A 20164-nucleotide genomic window follows, 5' to 3' on the forward strand; every position below is an offset into this window, starting at 1 on the left:
CAGCATTCCTTTCTCATTTATATGATTTTTCCAAGTCATTATCATCTTTATAATATCCTCTTTAATGGTTATATAATATTCCATTGAGTTGTCTAACCAACTTTCATTTGCTAGAAATTTAGCTTATCTGTAGAGCACTGAAGAGTGTCAGGCACATGGCAACCATTCTATAAATGTTGGGTATTATTACTATTTCCAATTTGGGTTATCACATATAATGCATAAAGCACATAGAGTGTGCATATATTACATATAATATAAGGTATTTTTGTACATCTTTTTCTGTATTTAGCTTTTTTTTTTTTTAACTTCTCAGATGCATATTACTAGCCCAAAGGGCACTGCTGTTTTTATGCCTTTTGATAGTGACTACAGCAGATACTGACAGCTCCTCTCCCGCTCCCAAGCCCATATCTCTTCTAGTCTTTCCATTATAGGGCTGGCTCAACTTCCACTTCAATTCCCAGCTCTTGCCCCAGCCCAAACTGCTGCTGCTCCTCCAGACTGCAGACCCACAAAGGCATATACAGTCCTTCAGCTTTGCCTTTATAAAGCCTCCCCTCCTGGGACCACAAACTCATGTGTGGGGCCTGGTCAGGGGCCGAGCTCTAGGCCGCCCTCTCCTGTGCACTGCAAGTGGCTAATGGCTTTGTAGCTCTGCATTTTAAACATGAAAAAAATACAAATCATCAACCCATGAGTGAGAGCAGAGAAGAGTAAATTCCATGTTTAGGGGGCTTGGGAATCAGAGGATCTCTGTGGGGGGTGGTGGTGGGCTCTGTGAAGATGCAGAAGGCAATGGTGGGAGGGGCTGAGTTGAGGGGGCTGAACATGATTTGTAGAGTGATCAGGGTGGATGTAAGGAGCAAGCGTTCCTTTCCTAGCCTTAGACCTTAGATTGCCTTGTCATTATCAACTGCACCAGCCAAGGGGTGCCAAACATTCATGTTAATTTGAGTAAATCCTAAATCCTTCCAGCAAGCTGCTATCAACTTGAGTACAATGACAATTAGCATGTCAATTAAGTTTCTCTTTCTCCCTCTCTCTCTCTCTCTCTCTCTCTCTCTCTCCCCTCCCCCCACTGCCCCCCTCCATCTTTTCATCCCTAGCTTTTTCATACTACTTTTACAAATCAGCCACACTGACACACCTCCTTTTCCTATAGTGTCTGGGTTTTGCAGCCAGGACTCTACACCAGAGATGCTTGGGCTGGATGGGAATAATAACCAGGGAGGAAAAGATGGCTCTTAATGCACTTTACAAATTAGCAAAACAAAAGCGAAGAACTACTGCTTCACGTCTAATGAGCCAAAGTTACCTGCAGCTCCAGACCACACAGATTGCTTTCAATGAGTGAGATGCATGTGAGAACCCATGTAGCCCCAAAGAGTGTGACTCAGGCCTCAAACAGCCTGGGTCTAATTCCTGGCACTGCCACTTGCCAAACCCAAGTTTCTCAGTATCTTTCTACTGCAGTTTTCTGCTCTCTGAATAGAGTGGACAACAGGGCCCTTTGGAGGAGTAGCTGGGTTAATATAAGTAGAGCAAGTAATGAAGCAAGCACAATGGCCCCAGCATGAGATGAGCACCACAGGAAGGGTTGTTTGGGCTCAGGGTGAAGCATGCAGGTGCCCTGAGGTTGAACTGCCCAAGGTTTGCTTGTTTTTCTATTCAATAACAGCTTTATTGAGACATATTTAACATGCTATAACACTCACCCAGTTAAGACATACAATTCTGTGGTTTTTAGTATGGTCACAGAATTGTGCAATTGTCACCATTTATCTTTTATAGTTCCAGAATAGTTTCATCATCCCCAAAGAAATGCCCATTAGCAGTCATTCCCCAATCCTCTTCCCCTCAGCCATAGACATCCACTCATCTATTTTCTGTCTCTATGGACTTGCCTATTCTGGACAATTCATTCCATCTCATGGACTCATACAACATGTGGCCTTTTGTGTCTGGAACTGTCTTGACTCTGAATCTCAGCCCCAGAGCTCAAAATCTTTAAGTTCTTTTATTAAGCTCTCCTGGAGTATCCCCACTTGTGAAATGAGATTAAAACCATAGCAGATAACTCCATAGAGTCATTATGAGGATTAAATGTACTAATTAATACATCTGAAGTATTCACACCAGGCTTAGCTCATAGTCAGCACTACATAGATGTCAGCTGCCATTGCTGCTACTACTACTATTAAATATTATTGCTATTTTACAGTTCCCCTGCCCCAAAGCATCAGAATGGTAACGGGAATCCAAAGATGAATAGCATGCAATAGAGAAAATTTCTCTTGTCCTGCTTAGTCACAACCTGGTGGTGATTGTACAATTAGATATCTGGCTTAAATGAATACAGTAAAGTCATATCATATGCACATTTAAGTAATGGAAATCTAGCTCCTCTACCAAAAAGAGCAAGAAAAAGAACAATATAAATACTGCAATTAAATGCTATAAAATTATATCTTGCATATATTCTTTATTATGCACTGTACATTACTGCATGCATTATACATTGTTCCACATTGATTACAGTACAGGGTCGCAAACACAAAACCACGCATACTGCACTTTAATGGGTAGCATAAAAGATTTCAAGGTTAATGATAACTCTGTGTTTGCCTTAAACCCTGACTTTATATCCTAACCTCTGAGTAAAATGTAACTGTATTGTGGGTCGACAATAATAACAATTCAGAATTATTCCAGACAAATTAAATCAGCTGACAAGCCATCTACTGAGTTAGGTGTTAGGCTGCAGTAGGCTCTAATTGATCAACACCCATTTGCCAAGCACCATTTCTGCCCTCCACATCTCATAGTCTCATTTTGAAAATAAACAAAATGAGGGGTAATCATAAGAGGTCGGTGAGTGGCAGAATTGGGTTCAGGAAACAGATGGAAATCATCTCTCACCCTACAGCCAGCAGGACAGGCAAGAGCGCCGGCCTCTCCCTGACCCTGTCCACCCCCTTGCCTGTCTTTTCATTCTGTATGGCACTCATCACCTCCTGACAGACATCACAGACCTGTTTGTTTTGTACTGTCTCTCCCCCATCCATATGTAAGCTCGCCAGGGCAGGGACTTTGTCTGCATACTTCGTTTCTGTCTTCCCAGTGCCTAGAAGAGTGTAGAGTACTTAGCGGGTGCTGAGTGATATTTGTTCATAAATGACTAAATGAGTGAAAGAGGGTAACTGTTTAGACAACCTCCACTTTTCTCCCACCTCCTGACCCTAAAACGCTCGTAATACGTTCCTTTGAGTTCAACTGGCTTATTCTTTAGTTGTTCAAGGGTAGTGGGAATATACTCCAAGTCAAAAATGAGGCCCTAAGGTAGCATTCCAGGGCTTTGGCATACTGGTACCATCTAGTGGGAAAGAGAATATCTGCAGGTGGGTGCATAACCAAATTCGGAAGGTTTTAAAAACCACCACCACCATAACTCTGTTATTCTGAGTTCTACTGAGGAAGTTTCTAGTAACGTGTAATGGTGGCAACTGGAGTCTCATATACTTATGCCCTACCCAGGGCATATCCTGCCAGTCCAAGAACCTGCCATACCTCTCCATTTTCCTACTCAAGACTCTTCCAAACCCATGGCTGCTCCTCTATACCAGCAAAGGCTTATTAGCACAGGGGAGTTAATGGTGGCAGGGGTCACCCCTGACCAACAACAGACAATGAGCATCAGTGAATGTACCTCCAGCCACCTGTCCTGCAGAGGGACTATTCTGAAAGGAGTTTCATATGGTTCTTCCAGGGAGCCCCAGCAGCAATGACGCCCAGTTTCCCATGGCAGTGACCAGCTCACTGACACATTCTTTATTGGTTTCTTGGCTTTCCTTCTTTCTTGTCTCACTCTCTCCACTCCCTCACTTGGAGGCCCTGGGATCATCTCCCAAATTAATCTCCTGCACCCAAGCTTATGTCTCCACCACTGTTTAGAGAAACTCAGTCCAAGGCACAGTGTCTTGCCACCTTTGGGTAGCAAGAAAGCCCAGGAATCGTGGTCCAGGTAATTACTACTAAAGCTAAATTATTACATATTTTAGAGCTGGTCTGAGAATCATGTTCCATAGTTGACTACCAGCATCCTTACCTTGATCAAATTTAATGAGAGTAATCCAGTGATATGTGGCCCTAAAGAAGTACCATGATTCTTGTGGCAGCAAAGGCCAAAGAAAACGCCTGGTCTCCCTCTATGGCCTCTGACCCATCCCCTGCTTTAAACTAGTTTGACCAACTGATGAGGTAGCTAATGGTTTGGATCAGGCAAACTAGAGTGCATGAGCCAAATCTAGCTGTGCCTGTGTTTGTAAATGAAGTTTTGTTGGAACACAGCTCTGCCCATTTGTTTATATATTATCTGTGGCTGCTTTTATGCTACATTGATAGAGCTGAGTAGTTGCAAGAGAAACCACATACTTATATATAGACCTTTACAGAAAGACTACCTACCGCTGGTTTAAATTATTGGTTGCCATATTTCTTAATTCCTAACAATAAAATTTCCGCAAAAACAAAAAAATGGAGAATGGACAAAGCTTGGCCAACCACACTTTATCAGTAAGGACAAAAATACCCCCTATTTATTGCCAACTTCATTTCACAAACCATGAGACATTTCATCCCTAAAATGTGTAAAGGTCATTGCATCAGAACAAAGAACCCTCCATCCATGAGAGGGTAGTGGACAACCTCAGAGCAACATTGTCTCTCCCATTTGGATGTTTTTTTCATAGCACTATCACTATGCAAAACTGTCATATTTATTTATTTTTCTTGTTTAATGTCTTTCTCCCCTACCAGAAGGCAGACTCCATGAAGGCAGACAATCTTTCTTAATCACTGCTGCATACCCTGGTGTCGAGATCATGCTTGAGATTAGTCCCCTCACAATAAATTTTCATTAAATGAATCAGTTAAGCAAATATGGACTGTACGGATGAGGCGCACAGATATAAGCATTCTGAAAGAGACAGCAAAGCAAGGCCACTGTGCGGAGTGACTTGATGAGGGGCAGGGCAAAGGAGGAGAGTCCACCCACCAGGACAGGCTCCTTGAGGGCCCAGGAGGTGCTCCCTGCTCTGTGGCTAGTATGCAAAACAGTGCTGGGCACATAGTAAGCACTCAGCAAATGTTTATTGAATCAATGGCTACCCTGACTAAAGCATTTAAATAAATTAAAAGGAAAAAAAACTGTTCTGGCAAAACAGAAATAAACTTCAAGTTAGATTCCATCCAATTGCGATGCACTATAGATCCATGTGTCTACATAGCTAAAGGCTGTATATTTCTCATTTTCTTTTGGATTGGGGAAGACGTTACAGACAGTAGCATGCAGGAGGCACTGCATTAGACAATGGAGTTTCTTGGCGCTCCTGGGGAAGAATGCCATCCAGCTGCAGCCAGCAGGAAACTGCCAAAGAATTCGCCTGGGTGTCTGAAACTGCAGATGAGCCACGCCCAAGCTGGGTCCTGGCATCTGCGCAGCCATTCGTACTGGGATGGCCGTTCTCGCTGTGGGAAGCACGCAGCGTGGGTGTGTTGTTTGGCCCTGGTCAAGAGCAAGGACTCAGAGAGAAAGAACACAAATAACCATGGGCTAACCCCGTTTTGAAGATTGTAACCAGTAACCAAGACAGGTGGTCCAGGGCCCAGACCCACTTTTAGAGACCAAGAACTCAAAAATGAGGCCATCCCAGCAGCCATTTTGACTTCAGCAGAGTCAGAGAACAAAATAGACAAGGCAGGGGATGGGGTTGGGGGGAATAAGAAATAATGTGAGTGAGAAAGGAAGCTTTTATATACTAGTGTAATATAGAGGAAAATACACAGGCACAGGAATCAAAAATGCACAGGTTCAAACCCTGGTCCAAGTTTTTAGTGGCCACGTGGCCTTGGGCAAATGACTCAACCACTGGGAACTTCTTTTCATCAAATATAAAATTGAGAATAAGCCTCTAAGTGTTGCAGCAAGGATTTGAGATAATGTATGTAACTGGCACACAGCAGCTTTAGTAAATTGTAGTTATTTTGAAGTATTTTAAATAATAAACAATAAGTGCTCAGGGCACTGGCACACACATGCACATACACACGCTACTCTAATAAAGCCTCCTGGGAACAGCTGCTGGGCAGATACATCCAAAAGACAAGATCCCACCAGATCAGATGATTTTATGAGGCATGAAATCCCCAGGAGAGCAATCTTTGGGGACCTACCAATACGGGAACTGGCAAATCCTTCTCTAGGGAGCAAACTTTATTTTTTTAATATTCATGTATTATAAACTACACAGTCATTTCCCCCCTTAAGGTCAAGGTCCCATGGTACCTTCAGACCATAAACTTCCTTGGAGCACAGTGGGGGGGAAAATTAATACAACCAAAATTTCTTAAGTGGATGCCAGTCCTAGGACGATGTCATTAGCATACACTTAATCTTCACAGAAACCCTGCGGGGCAGGCATAGATATTCCCTCTCCTTATTTGCTTAAACACAGGGCCAAACAGAAAAGGAAGGAAATAAAGTAACTTGTCTTAGGTAACACAGCGTGTAAGTGGCTGGGCCAGGATTCAGACTCACTTCTCAAGGGCTCAGAAGTCTCTCTAATTCCCCTGAGCAGGTCGGGACACCAGCTCCTCTGGGTCCCTGCAGCCTGAAGGCCCTCATTCTGCTCCAGCACATTTCTTGTTGAGGGCCAGGAATGTTGTATTCATCTCTGGATTCCCAGATTAGCCACACTCTTGACACTTGGTAGGTATTAAAAAGTACAGGAAGAAAAAAGAAAAGATGGAGGAAAGAGAGAAGGAGGGAGAAGAGATGGAAAGGAGAGAGGGCACAACAGCTCCCCGTCCTTCAGTCTAGTTCAGTCCCTATTGTTTCCTATTATAACAATTGCAAATTCGTCCTTACTTCAGCTTATTTATTTCCTTTTTTCTTACCAGCAGCCCTCACTAGACTGTAAGCTCCATGAGAGCAGGAGTTATGTCCATCTCATTTACCTCTTAATTCCCCAAATGCCTCAATAAATTCTTAGTGCATGAGTGAAGGCATCAGCCAGGCAGGCTCTGCCCTTGCAGATGAAACCTCACACACCAGCGAGGAAGCAGCTCAGCACTTGCTATTCTGTGATCTTGGACCAGGTCCTAAAACTCTCCACTTTCTCCATCTGTTAAAAGGGGATAACTGTACCGACCTCTCCCTCTGAGGAGGAAGTGCCTGGTTGAGTGCCTGGCATACAGCACTCACCAAATATCTTTTTGAGGGAAACAGGAAGAAAAGAAGAGAAAAACAGCAGGAAAGTAGGATAGACAAGTCCAGAATGAATACTGCTACAGAACACAATAATCCTTTTAACTGCAAAAGTGCCCAGAACTGCAAGGAGCAGAAGTACACCCTCTGTTTTTCATATATCAAACTCCATTCAGTGACTGAATCAAACTCACCAAATATTTTTATAGGGACCAATTAGATATCTATAGCATTCTGGTTGAAGAAAGAGCTGTGAGGACGTGTATTCTTGTAGGTAATAATGATCTTGATAATCTGAGTGCATCTTTGCAGCAAATTAGACTTTCCTGCATTTTAACATTCTTTTATCCATTTGAACCTCATGATAATTTGGTCCAGTTTATAGATGGGAACACTGAAGCTGCTCTGCTGAAGGTCACAGCATGAGTGAGAGAGACAGCTGGAAATAGGATCCAGGTCCGTGGTTTGCTGGAGTCAATTGGTACCAGCTTGCAAGAGCCCACTGTTACATTTCCAGGAAACTCTCACTTTGGTGGATTGAAATTGCCCATGGCTGGAATATTTACACCACAGAAACTGGCAAACACTACAAATTATGTGGTTGTGTCTTGGCTTGGGTTTGGGTTTTGTTGTTTGGTTTGGGGTTTTTTTAGAGAAAGACAGTTGTTAAACATTTACTCACACACCACTGCCTGGTACCCGCTTGATTATTCTGCTACCATGCCTAGAAGCACAAGAGTCACCAAGGCTATATGCAAGACGCTAAGACAAGGGCTTGTTAGCATTCGCAAATTGATTGCTGAAAGTAGTAGATCATTATTTGCTTTGCATAAGGAATATTTCTAGTGCTGCTGATTGAATGTTCAAGAAATGATTAAAGGGCTTGGCAATGTTTCCTCTCAAATATCTTTTGCATGAAAAGTTTGATTTTGGTCACTCTAGTCAAAGGCATTTTCAGACCCCTGCGGTCCCATCCCAGAGGCAAGCATGGACTGGATCTGTTGGCAACAGTATGATGGGGGCTCCAGTTGCCTCTCCCAGAAGCATTACTACAGCTGGTTTCCACCCTCATGGAAACGGGCCCTTGGACCCTGTTTACAATGTCAAACACCTGGGTTCCTTGCTTGGGCAAATGGCTCCAGCCTCCTGCCAACTGGAAGAATCAGAACTCAAGCATGCATCCTGGACCCCTCCCCACCCCTTACCCTGCCATCTCCAAAGCAGCCACCATCTAACCCGGTCAAGTTCTCTGCCTAAATGTCTTTTGTATTATCTGAGTAGATTATGTCTGCTTCTCTCATCTGCACTGTCTCTGCAGCATCACTCCGGAGTCTCAGGCTTAGACTGGCTTCTCCCTTCCATTCATACCCACTTCCAACCCATTCGCTACACTGCAGCCAAGATGACCTTTCCAAAATGGAAATCTGATCATGTCACTATACAGCCTCCCCTTATTATCTTCAATGGCTGCCCATTGCTCTGAGGCAAACACCAAAATCCTTGCAGTAGGTGACAAAGCCCCATTGGCTCTGGCACCTCCCAGCCACACATCACACCACTGCCTGGGCTGTGTGGTGTTTCCTTCTGCACAGAGGCTTCACCTAGGCTGTGCTTTCTGCCTGGAATGCCTTTCCCCATTGTTTGCCTTTGTCTGTAAGCCCTACTACTTCTCCAGATTTGGGTTCAAGTATCAGGTTGTCAGAGAAGCCTCCCAGATCCTTCATCTAGACCTGATGCCTTTCTTATATTCATTCATTCACTCATCCATTTGTTCACTCATGTTTGCTGAGTACCTACTATGTGCCAGGTACTGTTCTAGGCCTTGAGGATACAGAATTGAACAAATCGGACCATGAGATGTGCCATAATGGAGTTTATATTGCAGCGGGGGAGAAAGACAAGGAACAGACAAGCAAATTATTTAGAATGGCATGACCTCACACACCTGTATTTCCTTCATAGCGGTTGTCTCCATTTTAAATTATTCATTAATTGATATTGATCCCCTGTGCCAGGCTTTGAGCCCAAGAGAGCAGAGACAGAGTCTGCCATATTAGCAGCTGTATCCTGAACATAGAGATGGTGCCTGGAACACAGTAGGTCCTCCGCAGACATCAGATATTTATTGAAGCCATTTGGTCTCAGCTGAACCTCCCTGAAGTCAAGCTGCTCATGTGCCTGGGGCCTGGGAGGGACAATCCCTAATGATCAAACCCCTCACGCCCACACTCCTTTAAGAAGACTCCCTACAGCCTCTTTGGCTGTAATTTTGAGTTAGATCAGGGGTCAGCAAACTTTTTCTGTAAAGGGCCAAAGAGTAAATATTTTTACCTTTGGGGGCCAGACAGTCTCAACTCTGTTGTTATAGTGCAAAAACAGCCATAAACAATTATATAAATGAATAGGTGTGGCTATGGTCCAATAAAACTATTTATAAAAACAGGCTGCAGGCAGGAATTGGCCCACAGGCCATAATTTGCAGCCCTTGAGTTAGATGACCCCAGATGCCTGACAGCTTATGGCAGTTGAGGGAAGCCGGTCTGGCCTGAGTCAGCTACCGGTTCTGCCGGCAGGGACCAGCAACTTTCCGTGGCCCCTACGTTGATCGATCCCCAGGGAGATTATCACAGACACTCAAGCTTCAGGCATTTGCAGCCACCACCTCTTTCCTGCAGCACACAACCCAGAAAAACAGTTCCCTGCCATCTCCAAAGAAAGAGAAGTTGGCCTGAAGGCGCCGTAAGGCAAGGATAGAGGCTGCCACATTCCTTCACAGTCGCGGGCTCCTGAGAAGCTGAGCTCACTTCCGGGCCCTGCCCAGGCATGTGGCAGAGCTGTTGTCAGCTCAGCAGCTGCTGCCCTCCACCCCAGCCCGGCCTCCGTGCAGCTAGGAGACACAGGGTCTTTGTGCCTCTGCAGCAGATCGGGTAACGTTCATTGGTGTCTTTGAAATAAGACATGACATGTCAAAACGTGCCTATTGCTAATGTTAATTTTCAAGAATTTGACTTTTGTTGGCAACTGACAGAGGAAAAACAATCACTTTTTTATACGTGTATGTAGTTATATTTACCCTGATCCTTGCGGTCGGTAGCTATGAAAAACAAGAATCATCCGAGGCCTACCTGCTGGTATGGGATGGAGCAGACGTTAGTCTAGTATTTACAGAGCCAGAGAGCATTAATTGCAGCATTAACAATGTACGTAGAACTGTGGTGGGTATTAACTGTGAAAACCAGATACGAAAACATCACACAAGCTCCAGGACAGTGCTAGGTGTGACAGCGTCCTATGCATAAGAGTTCTCTAGGTGGCAAAGCTATGGATGTAACATTACCCTGAAGTTACAAAAGCTCTGAGTATTAGTTCACTGCTCCCAGAGCCCCTTGCAAGTCTAAGTACAGTAAGATATTGCGATGTTCTGGTTATGTCTATACAGTCCATGAGCAACACTTTTGGAATGAGGATGCCCCCAGTGTTACTGTACTCTAAGGGCAGTGATGCTTTTGGTAGAACACTACGTAGAGGGCATGCAGGCCTACTACGTATTGTCTCAGTGGTCCCAAAGCCCCTGGGCTGCCAATGCCTGATGACGTTTTAGGTGTACCAACACTCTGGTGTATCAGGGCTCACAGTGACTCAGAACTGCAGTGTGTTACTTCTGTGAATGTAACTAGTACACTTGAAGCAATGATCTGGGTTCTGTGTTGTTCTGGGTACCCTTGGGCCCCCAATAGCACTGAAAATAATGTTCTCAGAGAGGGGATGCAGTCTCCTGGTTCCTGCTGTTCCAAAGCACACATCAACGTGGTTCAATCAGAGGAATCAAAAACAGACCAGTCCCTTCCTTTTCAGACAGTCCATCACTGAGAAATTAACTGCACCAATTTGATCAAGCCTTGAAATCTGTGAAAGCAGAGGTTTCAAACTGAAATGGCTATGGGGCAAGTCGGTAAATAAGTGAGTACAGTGGGCTTTCCAGTAGGGAATGGTGGGGATTGTGGCAAACTACAGAGGCATATCCTGCTTAAAGGGGGCAATAATGACTCAGCTCCAGCCAAGTACAGCTATGTGGGAAAGTGAATTTAGGATCGCTTGATCATCTGACTTTTTAAGAAATGCAAGAAGCATGGATTGCTTGTTTTTTTATTATTATTAATGTACAATTTCCCACTTTTCAAAACATTTGATCCAAACAAATTACTTCCATGGCTAAATTTGGCCTGTGGTTGCTACTACTTTTCAATCTCTGTGAGAGTTGCAGGGTTGGGATAGATGAGTTTCATTACCATCAAACAGATGTCTCAAGGTTCAATCTGCTAAGCCTAAGGGTGACCCAGTCACCTCCACAGACCCTGACTCAGTTGGCACTTCAAGTTTGAAATGTTATTTCTTCTCTGCTCTAGGCTTCCTTTAGCTGCCTCTCTCAGCAGAGAAAGATGACTTTACACTCTAAGATAAGGCCACCATTGAGTGCCTGCTGAAGGTGCAAGGGACCCTGTAGTCCAGGCAGTCACTGAGCAGTCTGCCCAGGCAGGGTCCCTAGGTGGCTGCAGAGGAGACAGGCCATGGGGAATTGTACTGGCAGCATCCTTCAGGAGGGTCAGATTCTCACAGGCGTGTGGGCACCTTGCCGACAGCTAAATGGAGAAAATGCCAAAACCACTGGTCACTTGATTTGATTCTGCCCAACTGATTATTGTAATTGTGTGACAGACTGATATTTCTCTCTCCTTTTCAACTGGTGTCAGAGCGTGAGTGGATCTGGCTCATGCTCACCCTTCTGGGTAGTTATCTCATGGGAAAGATTATCTCCTTTCACAGGCAGAACTGTTCCTGCCTTTTGGCTGCCTAAAGAATAAAACCAGGTCCAACCAAAGTCAAATGCCAGGAAATTTCGGAACTTCCTCACATTCCATATGCATTGTCTACAAAGGTCTTTGAAATTTTCCCTGCTCTAATACTCAGAGGGACTACAGAGTTGAAGAATAAAACAGAAGAGAACCAACTGCAATAGGGGGAAAGGAAGAAAGAAGGAAGGAAAGACAGTGGAAAAATGTCAGGACTTCTCATGTTGAGAAGCTTGCAGCAAATAATTTGGAACAAGGAGAATAGTTTTGTTTTGATGGAGCTGCTGTACTGAAGTTCTTTAAAATATGAGCTGTAGATTCAGAATTCTGTAATGCTGTGGATGGAGCCCTCTTCTGGAGAAATTTTTCAACAGGTATTAAAATAAGTTCAAAACACACATAGATGTACACACACACACACACACACACACACAGAATATTGTCTATTTAGATGATATAACTGTCAATCAGATGTGAATTCAATCCATAGTTTGTCCTTTTCCTTATCTTCCTCTAAATTGAAATTAACTGGACTCCCCAAGCAGCAGCATTTTTGGAAGGAAAGAAAGAAGGATATTCTCAACAACCTAGCTATACTTTAACCTAAACGGTGAACTTCAGATTGAGATTCAATTTACACATCCAAATGCTGGCACTTTTAGATAATGCAGTTATTGGGTACATTGGTTTGTTGGACAATTTCACTGTAATACATAGAGGATACTTACAGAAGGAAATAGATTTTAGTTAATGGAAAACCCAAGGGCTAAATATAGAAAAGGGGAGAAGGGAGAGGGAGGCAGAGTAGGAGAGATCAACTAAGATGACTGTTGGGCTTTTAATATAGACTGTGGAATTACACAAATTCCAGATCACATATTTAGCTTTGCAGTTTATTAAGTCTCTTTTCGGACTCCTGAAAAAATTCACTGTTCAGGCAGGTGAAGTCTACCACTTTGATTCCTTTCACCACTTATATCTCTGTTTCCCAAGTGCTTTTGAAAGCTTAAATGCTGCCATGTGTTGACCCATGGTAGGGTGGGTGGTGCATTCTACAACTCAGAGTCTTTTCTCCTCATCAGTAAAGGTCTGCAAATACTGTTCTTGAAACATAAGAATTTGCGGGAGAACTAGAAGACAGTGATTCTCATTTAAAATCCTGAAAATCAAGATTCCAACTCTAAGAGAGAACTCTCCACTTTAAATCAAAATCTCAGAATTCCATGGAACATTTTTAGTCACTCTCAAGTGACTGCTCTCCAAGACTGAGCCACTCCCTAAAATCCTAATTCTTGGGGGATTACTGGTTCATTGTTGGAAGTTTTGGTTAGTCATAAGTGCTACCCAGATAGGTGGGGAATCATATTTACAGTGGAATTTCTAGCTCATGTTTCTCTTGATTTGTTTCACATTCATTATTTGTTGTAGCCAAATTCCAGAGGCCACTTCTGGGATAGACTTTCCCAAAACACCCGAGGGGAAAGGAGAGGTGCCCGTTCAACGTTGCCAGCTTCCAGCCATTGTTACTCAGAATTCCTTGTCTCCTACCAAAATACCTAAAATGGCAACGGAGCCAATGAGCTTACCGAGATTGATGGCTTCCAAAGCCAGACCCAGAGCATTACAACTGCGGTGGAAAAAAACACAGGCTTGTCTGAGCACCACCAGGGCCTAGTGACTAATTTGCTTTATTACATTGTTTTTCCCTTTCTTCTGTTTTCTCTCTGCCTCAGGAAAGTTTTGTTTTTGCTTGCTGGCTCAAAGGCTCCAAGACTTTCGCCACTTCTTTTCTATGGCACACAGAGCTCTGCACTTGAACCTATTGCTGGTTAACTCGATTGCCTTGAAATGATTTTTCTGTGAGGTCCTATTGCTACCAGGATATCAATTACTACCCTAATGTGGACATTTGCTCTGATTATGCATAACAGTCGAGTAGAGAAATAAGCCTCTCAGGGCAAGCAATTCAATTCACAGTAAAAATTCTGCTCCCCCCTTCTAAATAGAGTGAGCCTTCAGAACCAGACGAGCCCTGGGTGAGGAGACACCAGTTGCTTTGCAAAAGATAACATGAGCAAAGCCCCCTAGTGCATGAAGATCACCAGGCACTGTGATGTGGTCTGTTTTGCTCTAAAGAAGGCATCACTTTGGGCAAGCCCTGGAATCTGAACTGAGGCTGAAACATGCTGAGAGAAGGAGGCCTGTAAAGTCCTGGATAGGCAATGGCAAGTGCTTCCAGACAGACGGCTCCCAGGGTGGCACACACAGCTCCCTGTGTAAATGCATTGCCTAGGGCATCCTGTTGAATGCAACCTTCCCCACCCAGCAGTCCTAAGAAGGTGGTAGATTATTTTACAGTGGAGAACCTGAAAGTTCAAAGAGGTTAGGCAACTTGCCAAGGGGGTACCACTAGTGTATGGCAGAAAGGATCTGAGTCCTTTCTGTCTGAGGCATGCTCTGAACCACCTTGCTAAACTGCGATAGATGTACACACATACAGCCTTAGGGATAGAGTCCAGGAAATCTGGAAAACTGGTTCACAGCCAGGCATAGGATCCATGGCAGACTAAAGGATGTAGGAACCCCAAGATAATCAACCAGCAAAGCCCAGTAGAAGAGGAGCTATAACTGGGCAGTCCTTAATAGGGGTTGTGCATCCAGGGAAGAAAGAAGTCCGGGGTAGGAAAGCAGTCTCACACCTTAATCTGCCCCCGGAACTATCACCCACTCCCTTCTTTGAGTCATGCCATGGTCACGGCATTTCTGAGTTGCTGGCCCATTTCCAAAGTCTAACCCCAACATTGATCCAGCACAGGTCTCCCCTTAGAAGGCTGCACCGTATCTGCCCATCCCAGACAGTCCCTGCCTGGGACCCTAACTGCCTTCCCCTCCCTCTCACCCACAAGTTCACACCTGTGCCTCTTTCCCTGGCACCCAGGAGTCCTAGCCAGGAACACAACACCCATTCCCAGCACCCGAGGCACTCCCTGTCCCTTTCCCTGCTGTCTGCCTGGCCCTCCCCTGCTCTTATCCACCCACTTGTAGCCTACTAAGCTCACTCCAAGTCGCAGAGGCTGCCAAGGAGGCCTTGGGGTCTGGGTCAGGGAGCTCTCAGAAACCACCCTGGGCAGGGCAAGGTGTGCCCCCAGTCACTAGCACCTCAGGCCTAGCCTCGGAGCACTGCTTTCCTGCATGCAAACTTCCAGAGATCTCTGAGATGCAGAGGTGATTGCTGGAGGACCCCGGCTCCTTCGCCTCCCTCTCCTGGGTGGCGGGCCCTTCCCTCGCGCCACAGCGCTCCTAGGGTTAACAGGCAGCTGCAGCCCGGGTGGGCAAGGCTTGAACTTTTCTCTGCGCTCCGCTCCCGCCCAAGGAAGGCAGCAGAGGCAGCAGCCCAGGCTCGGGCCGGAGCTCCAGCTGGCTGGACAATGGGGACGCGGGGGGCTGGGGGTTGGGGCCTGCGCCCTGGCGGGGGACGCGCTCCAGCCCTTCTGGGCCCGGGGTCCGGGAGGGAAAGGACCCTGATGCGGGCGCGGCCGGCGCCAGCGTCTTTGAGCGACAGCAGCAGCCGGGCTGCGGCTCTCTGCTGGCCCGCGGCGCCTTCCAGCGCGCCGCCGGGCTGGGCACGGGGGCCCGGGCGCCCCGGGAAGTCAGCGATGCCAGCTCGGCCTCTCCAGCCCCGCAGCCCGCAATCCAGACCGGAGCAGCGCTTCCGCCGCTGAACGTTGGGCTCGGGGTAACCGCTACTCGTTGGAGTCGCCTCCAACTGAGTCTTTCTCCGTTGCACGGAGCCTCCGGAGGAGGCGAACCAAAGTTACCCCACTTGATGTAGGCGAGAATGTCGCCCCAGCTTGCAAAAAAAGGACTAGGGATCTCTCTCCTTCTCCCCCGAACGTACACACACACACACACACACACACACACACACACACACACGCCAGAGTGGGGAGGTGGGAAGCCGGAGCCCCCTAGGATCTCTGCGCTGGTAATGACCCCTCTGCCGAGCCCCGGTCTGTCTTTGCCGCCGCACCCGGAGCCCCCCATCCCCCGAAAACCCCCTCGCCCAGCCTATGCCGGGCGACAGGAATGCAGAAATCGGGCGCGCAGCGCGCCGGGCAGCCCCTCTTCCCTACCTGGGACAGGAGAACGCACACAACGAGCGGAGTTCGCGGCTGCATTTTGCCCGACTAGAAGCGCCCGGCGGCGTTTTCATTCATGCACGCGGCTGCACTGAGCATATTTTCCGTGGGAGCCAGGCTTTGAGGAGAGGCTCTGCCTCGCCAGCCAGCCAACTTCCCAAATAGATCAGCAGCAGCATCACGAAAGCATTGGGTAGAGGCTGATGACCAGGACCAATGGCTTTACAAGACGGATTCCTTCATAAAGCTCCCTCGTTTTGCATGGCAGATACAGGGTGAGCACCTCGCGAAGAGCGAGCCCCGAGGAGGTGGCAGCCCATTTGCTTCTTTGGACTGTTGGGGCCCAGCCTCACAAATCACGCTGGGCAATGCCAGCCGATTCCACTTTTCCAGAGAATGGAATTGCACCGGGGACTGGCGGCCACTTCCAGGCTAGTGCAAAAAGATTCTCTTTATTAAAATGTTAATAAGATCCACTTTATTTCCAATAAATCAAATAAAATGACCCCAGCAGTTCCAGCCCTTTCTACGCCTGAAAAGACTTGGCAGGGCTTTTTTTTTTTTTTCTCTTTTCCTTTTTTTCCCCCCAATGTGGCCCAAGTCATGATGGTGTTTGGTGTTTCCCTGCCATCTCACAAATCACAAAGAGGACAGATCAATTCTAGCTTGCAGAAAAAAAAAAATCCATCAAGGGGCAATAGATTTTATTAACTGCTCAGGTGAAAGTCTGACTGGCCACCTACTCCACAAATGCGCATCTGGCACCAAAGCTGAGACCTTGATTTGAGGAAACCTTTTTTTCTATGTAGATGTGACCTTTCAGAAGCTCTGATCTACTCCTAGGGACTCAGAACATTGGAAGCCACTGCTCAAGGGATTTTATAGGGGGGTGCTTTGGGAATGAGGGCAAAAGGGACATATAGGTCCCTAGTAGGAATCTAAGAATATGCAGTAAAGACCTTACTTTATCATTTTCATGCAGCATTCTTCTAAAAAGGATTTTACAATAAAGAACATTTGTGCGATAGAATTTATGTAACCAAAGCAGAAAATCTGGGCCAGAAGGAAAAGTTCAGAAAACTGAAATGCTAAGCCCAAACCCTAATACATTTACTCTGATCTGGATGAGTTTCCTAATGGCCAAAGCAATAAGAGAAACATAAGTTCAATAAGTTACATAGTTCTTGTTATAGAAACATGTATACAGTGTTTTTCAACATAATTTCCCCTGATGCTAAATACTGGAAAAAATGTATTATGTGACATCTAATACAGTAGGACACTGAGCAATAGACTATGCAGAGATCCAGTAGATTGGGATATATTCCCAGTATCTGGCACAGGGCCTGGAACATGGAGACATTGATTAGTGTGTGTTAAAGAATGGCTAGTGGTTAATAGATGGCTAGACTTATTCAAGATGCAGCAGAAGATGGGGAGGGGCAAAGGGTCTAGAGCCACACTGTCTAGGCATAACCCCCAGATCTGACACTTACTAGTAAGTTACTCAAACTCTCTGTGCCTCCATTTGTCCACTAGTAAAATGAAAATATAAATTATACTGAACTCATAAGGTTGTGGTGAGGATTAAGTGAGAAAATAACCACTCAATAAATTTAAACTGATACGTATTTAAAGATTTCTTCATTGTCGGCTATTTGGTCCCAGAGGTCATCTCATGTTGTCCCAAGGTCATTGATAAAGATGCAATGTCATCTGATATTTGGCTGCTTTAGCCAGCACTGGCCCAACAGATGGCAATGTTGGTAAAACAACCTACAGAAGAAACTGTGAAATGTGAATCTTGCTTCTTCATCCAGTCTTTTCCTTGCCTAAGTAGGGCCATTTGCCCCACCCCCAAGCCCCTGAGAAATACAGTCTTTGACAGATGATGACAATTTGGAACCCATGTGTATGGAAACCTGTGCTCATGTTGTCCACTGGTAAGGATAAAGCAGGGTACTTTGGAGTCAGACAGGCTTCAAATCAAGGCATCTTGAAATGTCTTAATTTTTCTCCATCCCAGGGAAGGAGGCATCCTGTGAATCAGGGGCCAGCTGTACTGGTCCCATGGATTGGCAGACACAAAGATGAAGAGAGAGAGCAGAGGACAACTTGGAAGTTGATCAACCATGATGAGGGGTACAGAGAGCAGAAGATGAGGGTCTAACTAGGTTTCCATAAGCAGCAGCTCAGTCAAGGGAAGCACCCTCAGAGTAGGAAATGTCCACGGCTGCATTCAAAGGACAGGGCAGTATTGTGCATTTTATAGTTCAGCTGGCCCTTCTGTGCTCTCCCACTCCATTGTCCTTAGTGCCACACTCCAACTATTTTCAGTTTTCCTCCTCCTGGTCTTATGGCAAGGTTGTACTTGCTGGCCTCCTTGGAGTTGTGGTGGGGCAGTGTGACCAGATCTAGCCAATGAGCTATGAGCAAAAGTGGCATGTGTCACTCCAAGGCTGGAGCATTTAATTGCCAGTGTCAGACAGGTTGGTTTCCCTAGCTGTGTCTTTTACTCCCAATGGGATAGTTGTTAGATATTCCCCCCACCAAGGGGGAATAATTTTGGGTGAGGCAGCTTGGTTTGGCCAAAGGTAATTCTCTGGTCTGACCTCAAATTTGTCATTTGTATATAAAACTAGGGCATTGAAAGTATAACAGGTAAACAGGTTGTAATTCCCAGGCCATGGGTGACCACATGAATCTGGCACCAGGGAAGACAGATGTAGATATACCTGGCTCACATCCTGCTGACTCTGTCCCATGCTGAGTCCTGCCCAGGCCTGCACTAAGGTCATGGGCTTTTGTCCTGGGCTGTTCTACTGGCAGGCAGAGTACTTCAGTCAACCTTATCTGATCCCAGGTGCATATGCATTAAGGGCCTGTCCCCATCACTTTCTTGCCTCAGTTCCCACAGGCAGGCTGTTTGGGCTGGAGGAGTTGGCTTTAGAAGTCTTCTTAGGCCTTGAGGCTCACCTCTGCAAGTCCGCAGAAGTCTCTAGCACTCTGAACTTAGTAAGGTGGAATGAGATTTGACAGCAAGATGAGACTTGGATTGGGATCTCCAGATTCTACTTATATTGAGCAAGCTGCTTTTACTCCCTTAGCCTCAGTTTCTGATTAATAAAATGGGAATAATAACATGATAACACTCCAAAGGCTGTTATAAAAATTGGCATTGCTTTCCCCTTTACCCCCTACTCTCCTCTGCTCTCAGAGAATGTGCATTTCACCAAAAGACACAAGATCGGTTTTGTTCAACAAAGACAGGAGAAAAATTATTTCATTCCAACAGTAACAGGCCTCTGAAGAAGAAATCCATTTTTGTTTGTTTGTTTTGCCTTGCTTTTCCTTCAATTCCCTAATGGAAGTCTTCTGGCTGATGGATTGATTGATGGTGGCAAATGTAAATACTGAAGCTGAAAGACACCCTCTACCTGTCCCCGCTCCTCCTCCCCCAACACCAGCCCCTGACCAGGCTCCAGCTGCTATAGCAGCTGTGGGCTCCCAAGAAGCTATGCCTGCCTTTAGACACATTTGAAGTGCATACGCCGTTTCCACACTCATCAGCCTGGCTTTGGAGCTGCCAAAATGATCCTACAGCGAGCAGCTGCCTCCTGTGGGTGCTAGGGGTTGCAATTGTTTCCTCTGGTTGGTTGACGTTGATGAAGACATTCCAGAGCATGTGGGGGTGGCAGTGTGAGGGTGTGTATGTGCCTGGGTGTGTGTGTACAAGTACATGGGGAGGGGGCAACTGGTGTATACTCCAGCAGACATAAATTATTCAAATTTTGCTACACTTTGAATGTGCTGCTTGTGATAAGGTACTTGTATTGAGCAGTGACAAACCAGACATGACCCTTAGGAGACAGAACAGCTACCAGGTATGCCTGGAGCCCTGGATAATG

General features: G+C 45.8%; 1 protein-coding gene across 5 annotated transcripts in view; it reads right to left on the reverse strand.

The window, feature by feature from the left end:
* CDH13 (cadherin 13) overlaps nt 1-16594 on the reverse strand; it is a 964660-nt gene extending 948066 nt beyond the window's left edge. The window contains exons 1-2 of one of the 5 annotated variants that reach the window (XM_045534027.1): nt 16251-16330; nt 5513-5566 (exon numbers count right to left, since the gene is read on the reverse strand). In XM_045534027.1, coding sequence (XP_045389983.1) covers nt 5513-5566; nt 16251-16330 — 134 coding nt within the window. Of the gene's footprint in view, nt 1-5512; nt 5567-16250 lie in introns of all 5 variants that reach the window. The other 4 variants (XM_045534024.1, XM_045534023.1, XM_045534025.1 and 1 more) reach the window with 4 other exon arrangements.
* Nucleotides 16595-20164: the final 3570 nt, after the last annotated feature.

This window comes from Lemur catta, chromosome 20 (genome assembly GCF_020740605.2).
Source record: "Lemur catta isolate mLemCat1 chromosome 20, mLemCat1.pri, whole genome shotgun sequence".
Lineage (NCBI taxonomy): Eukaryota > Metazoa > Chordata > Mammalia > Primates > Lemuridae > Lemur > Lemur catta.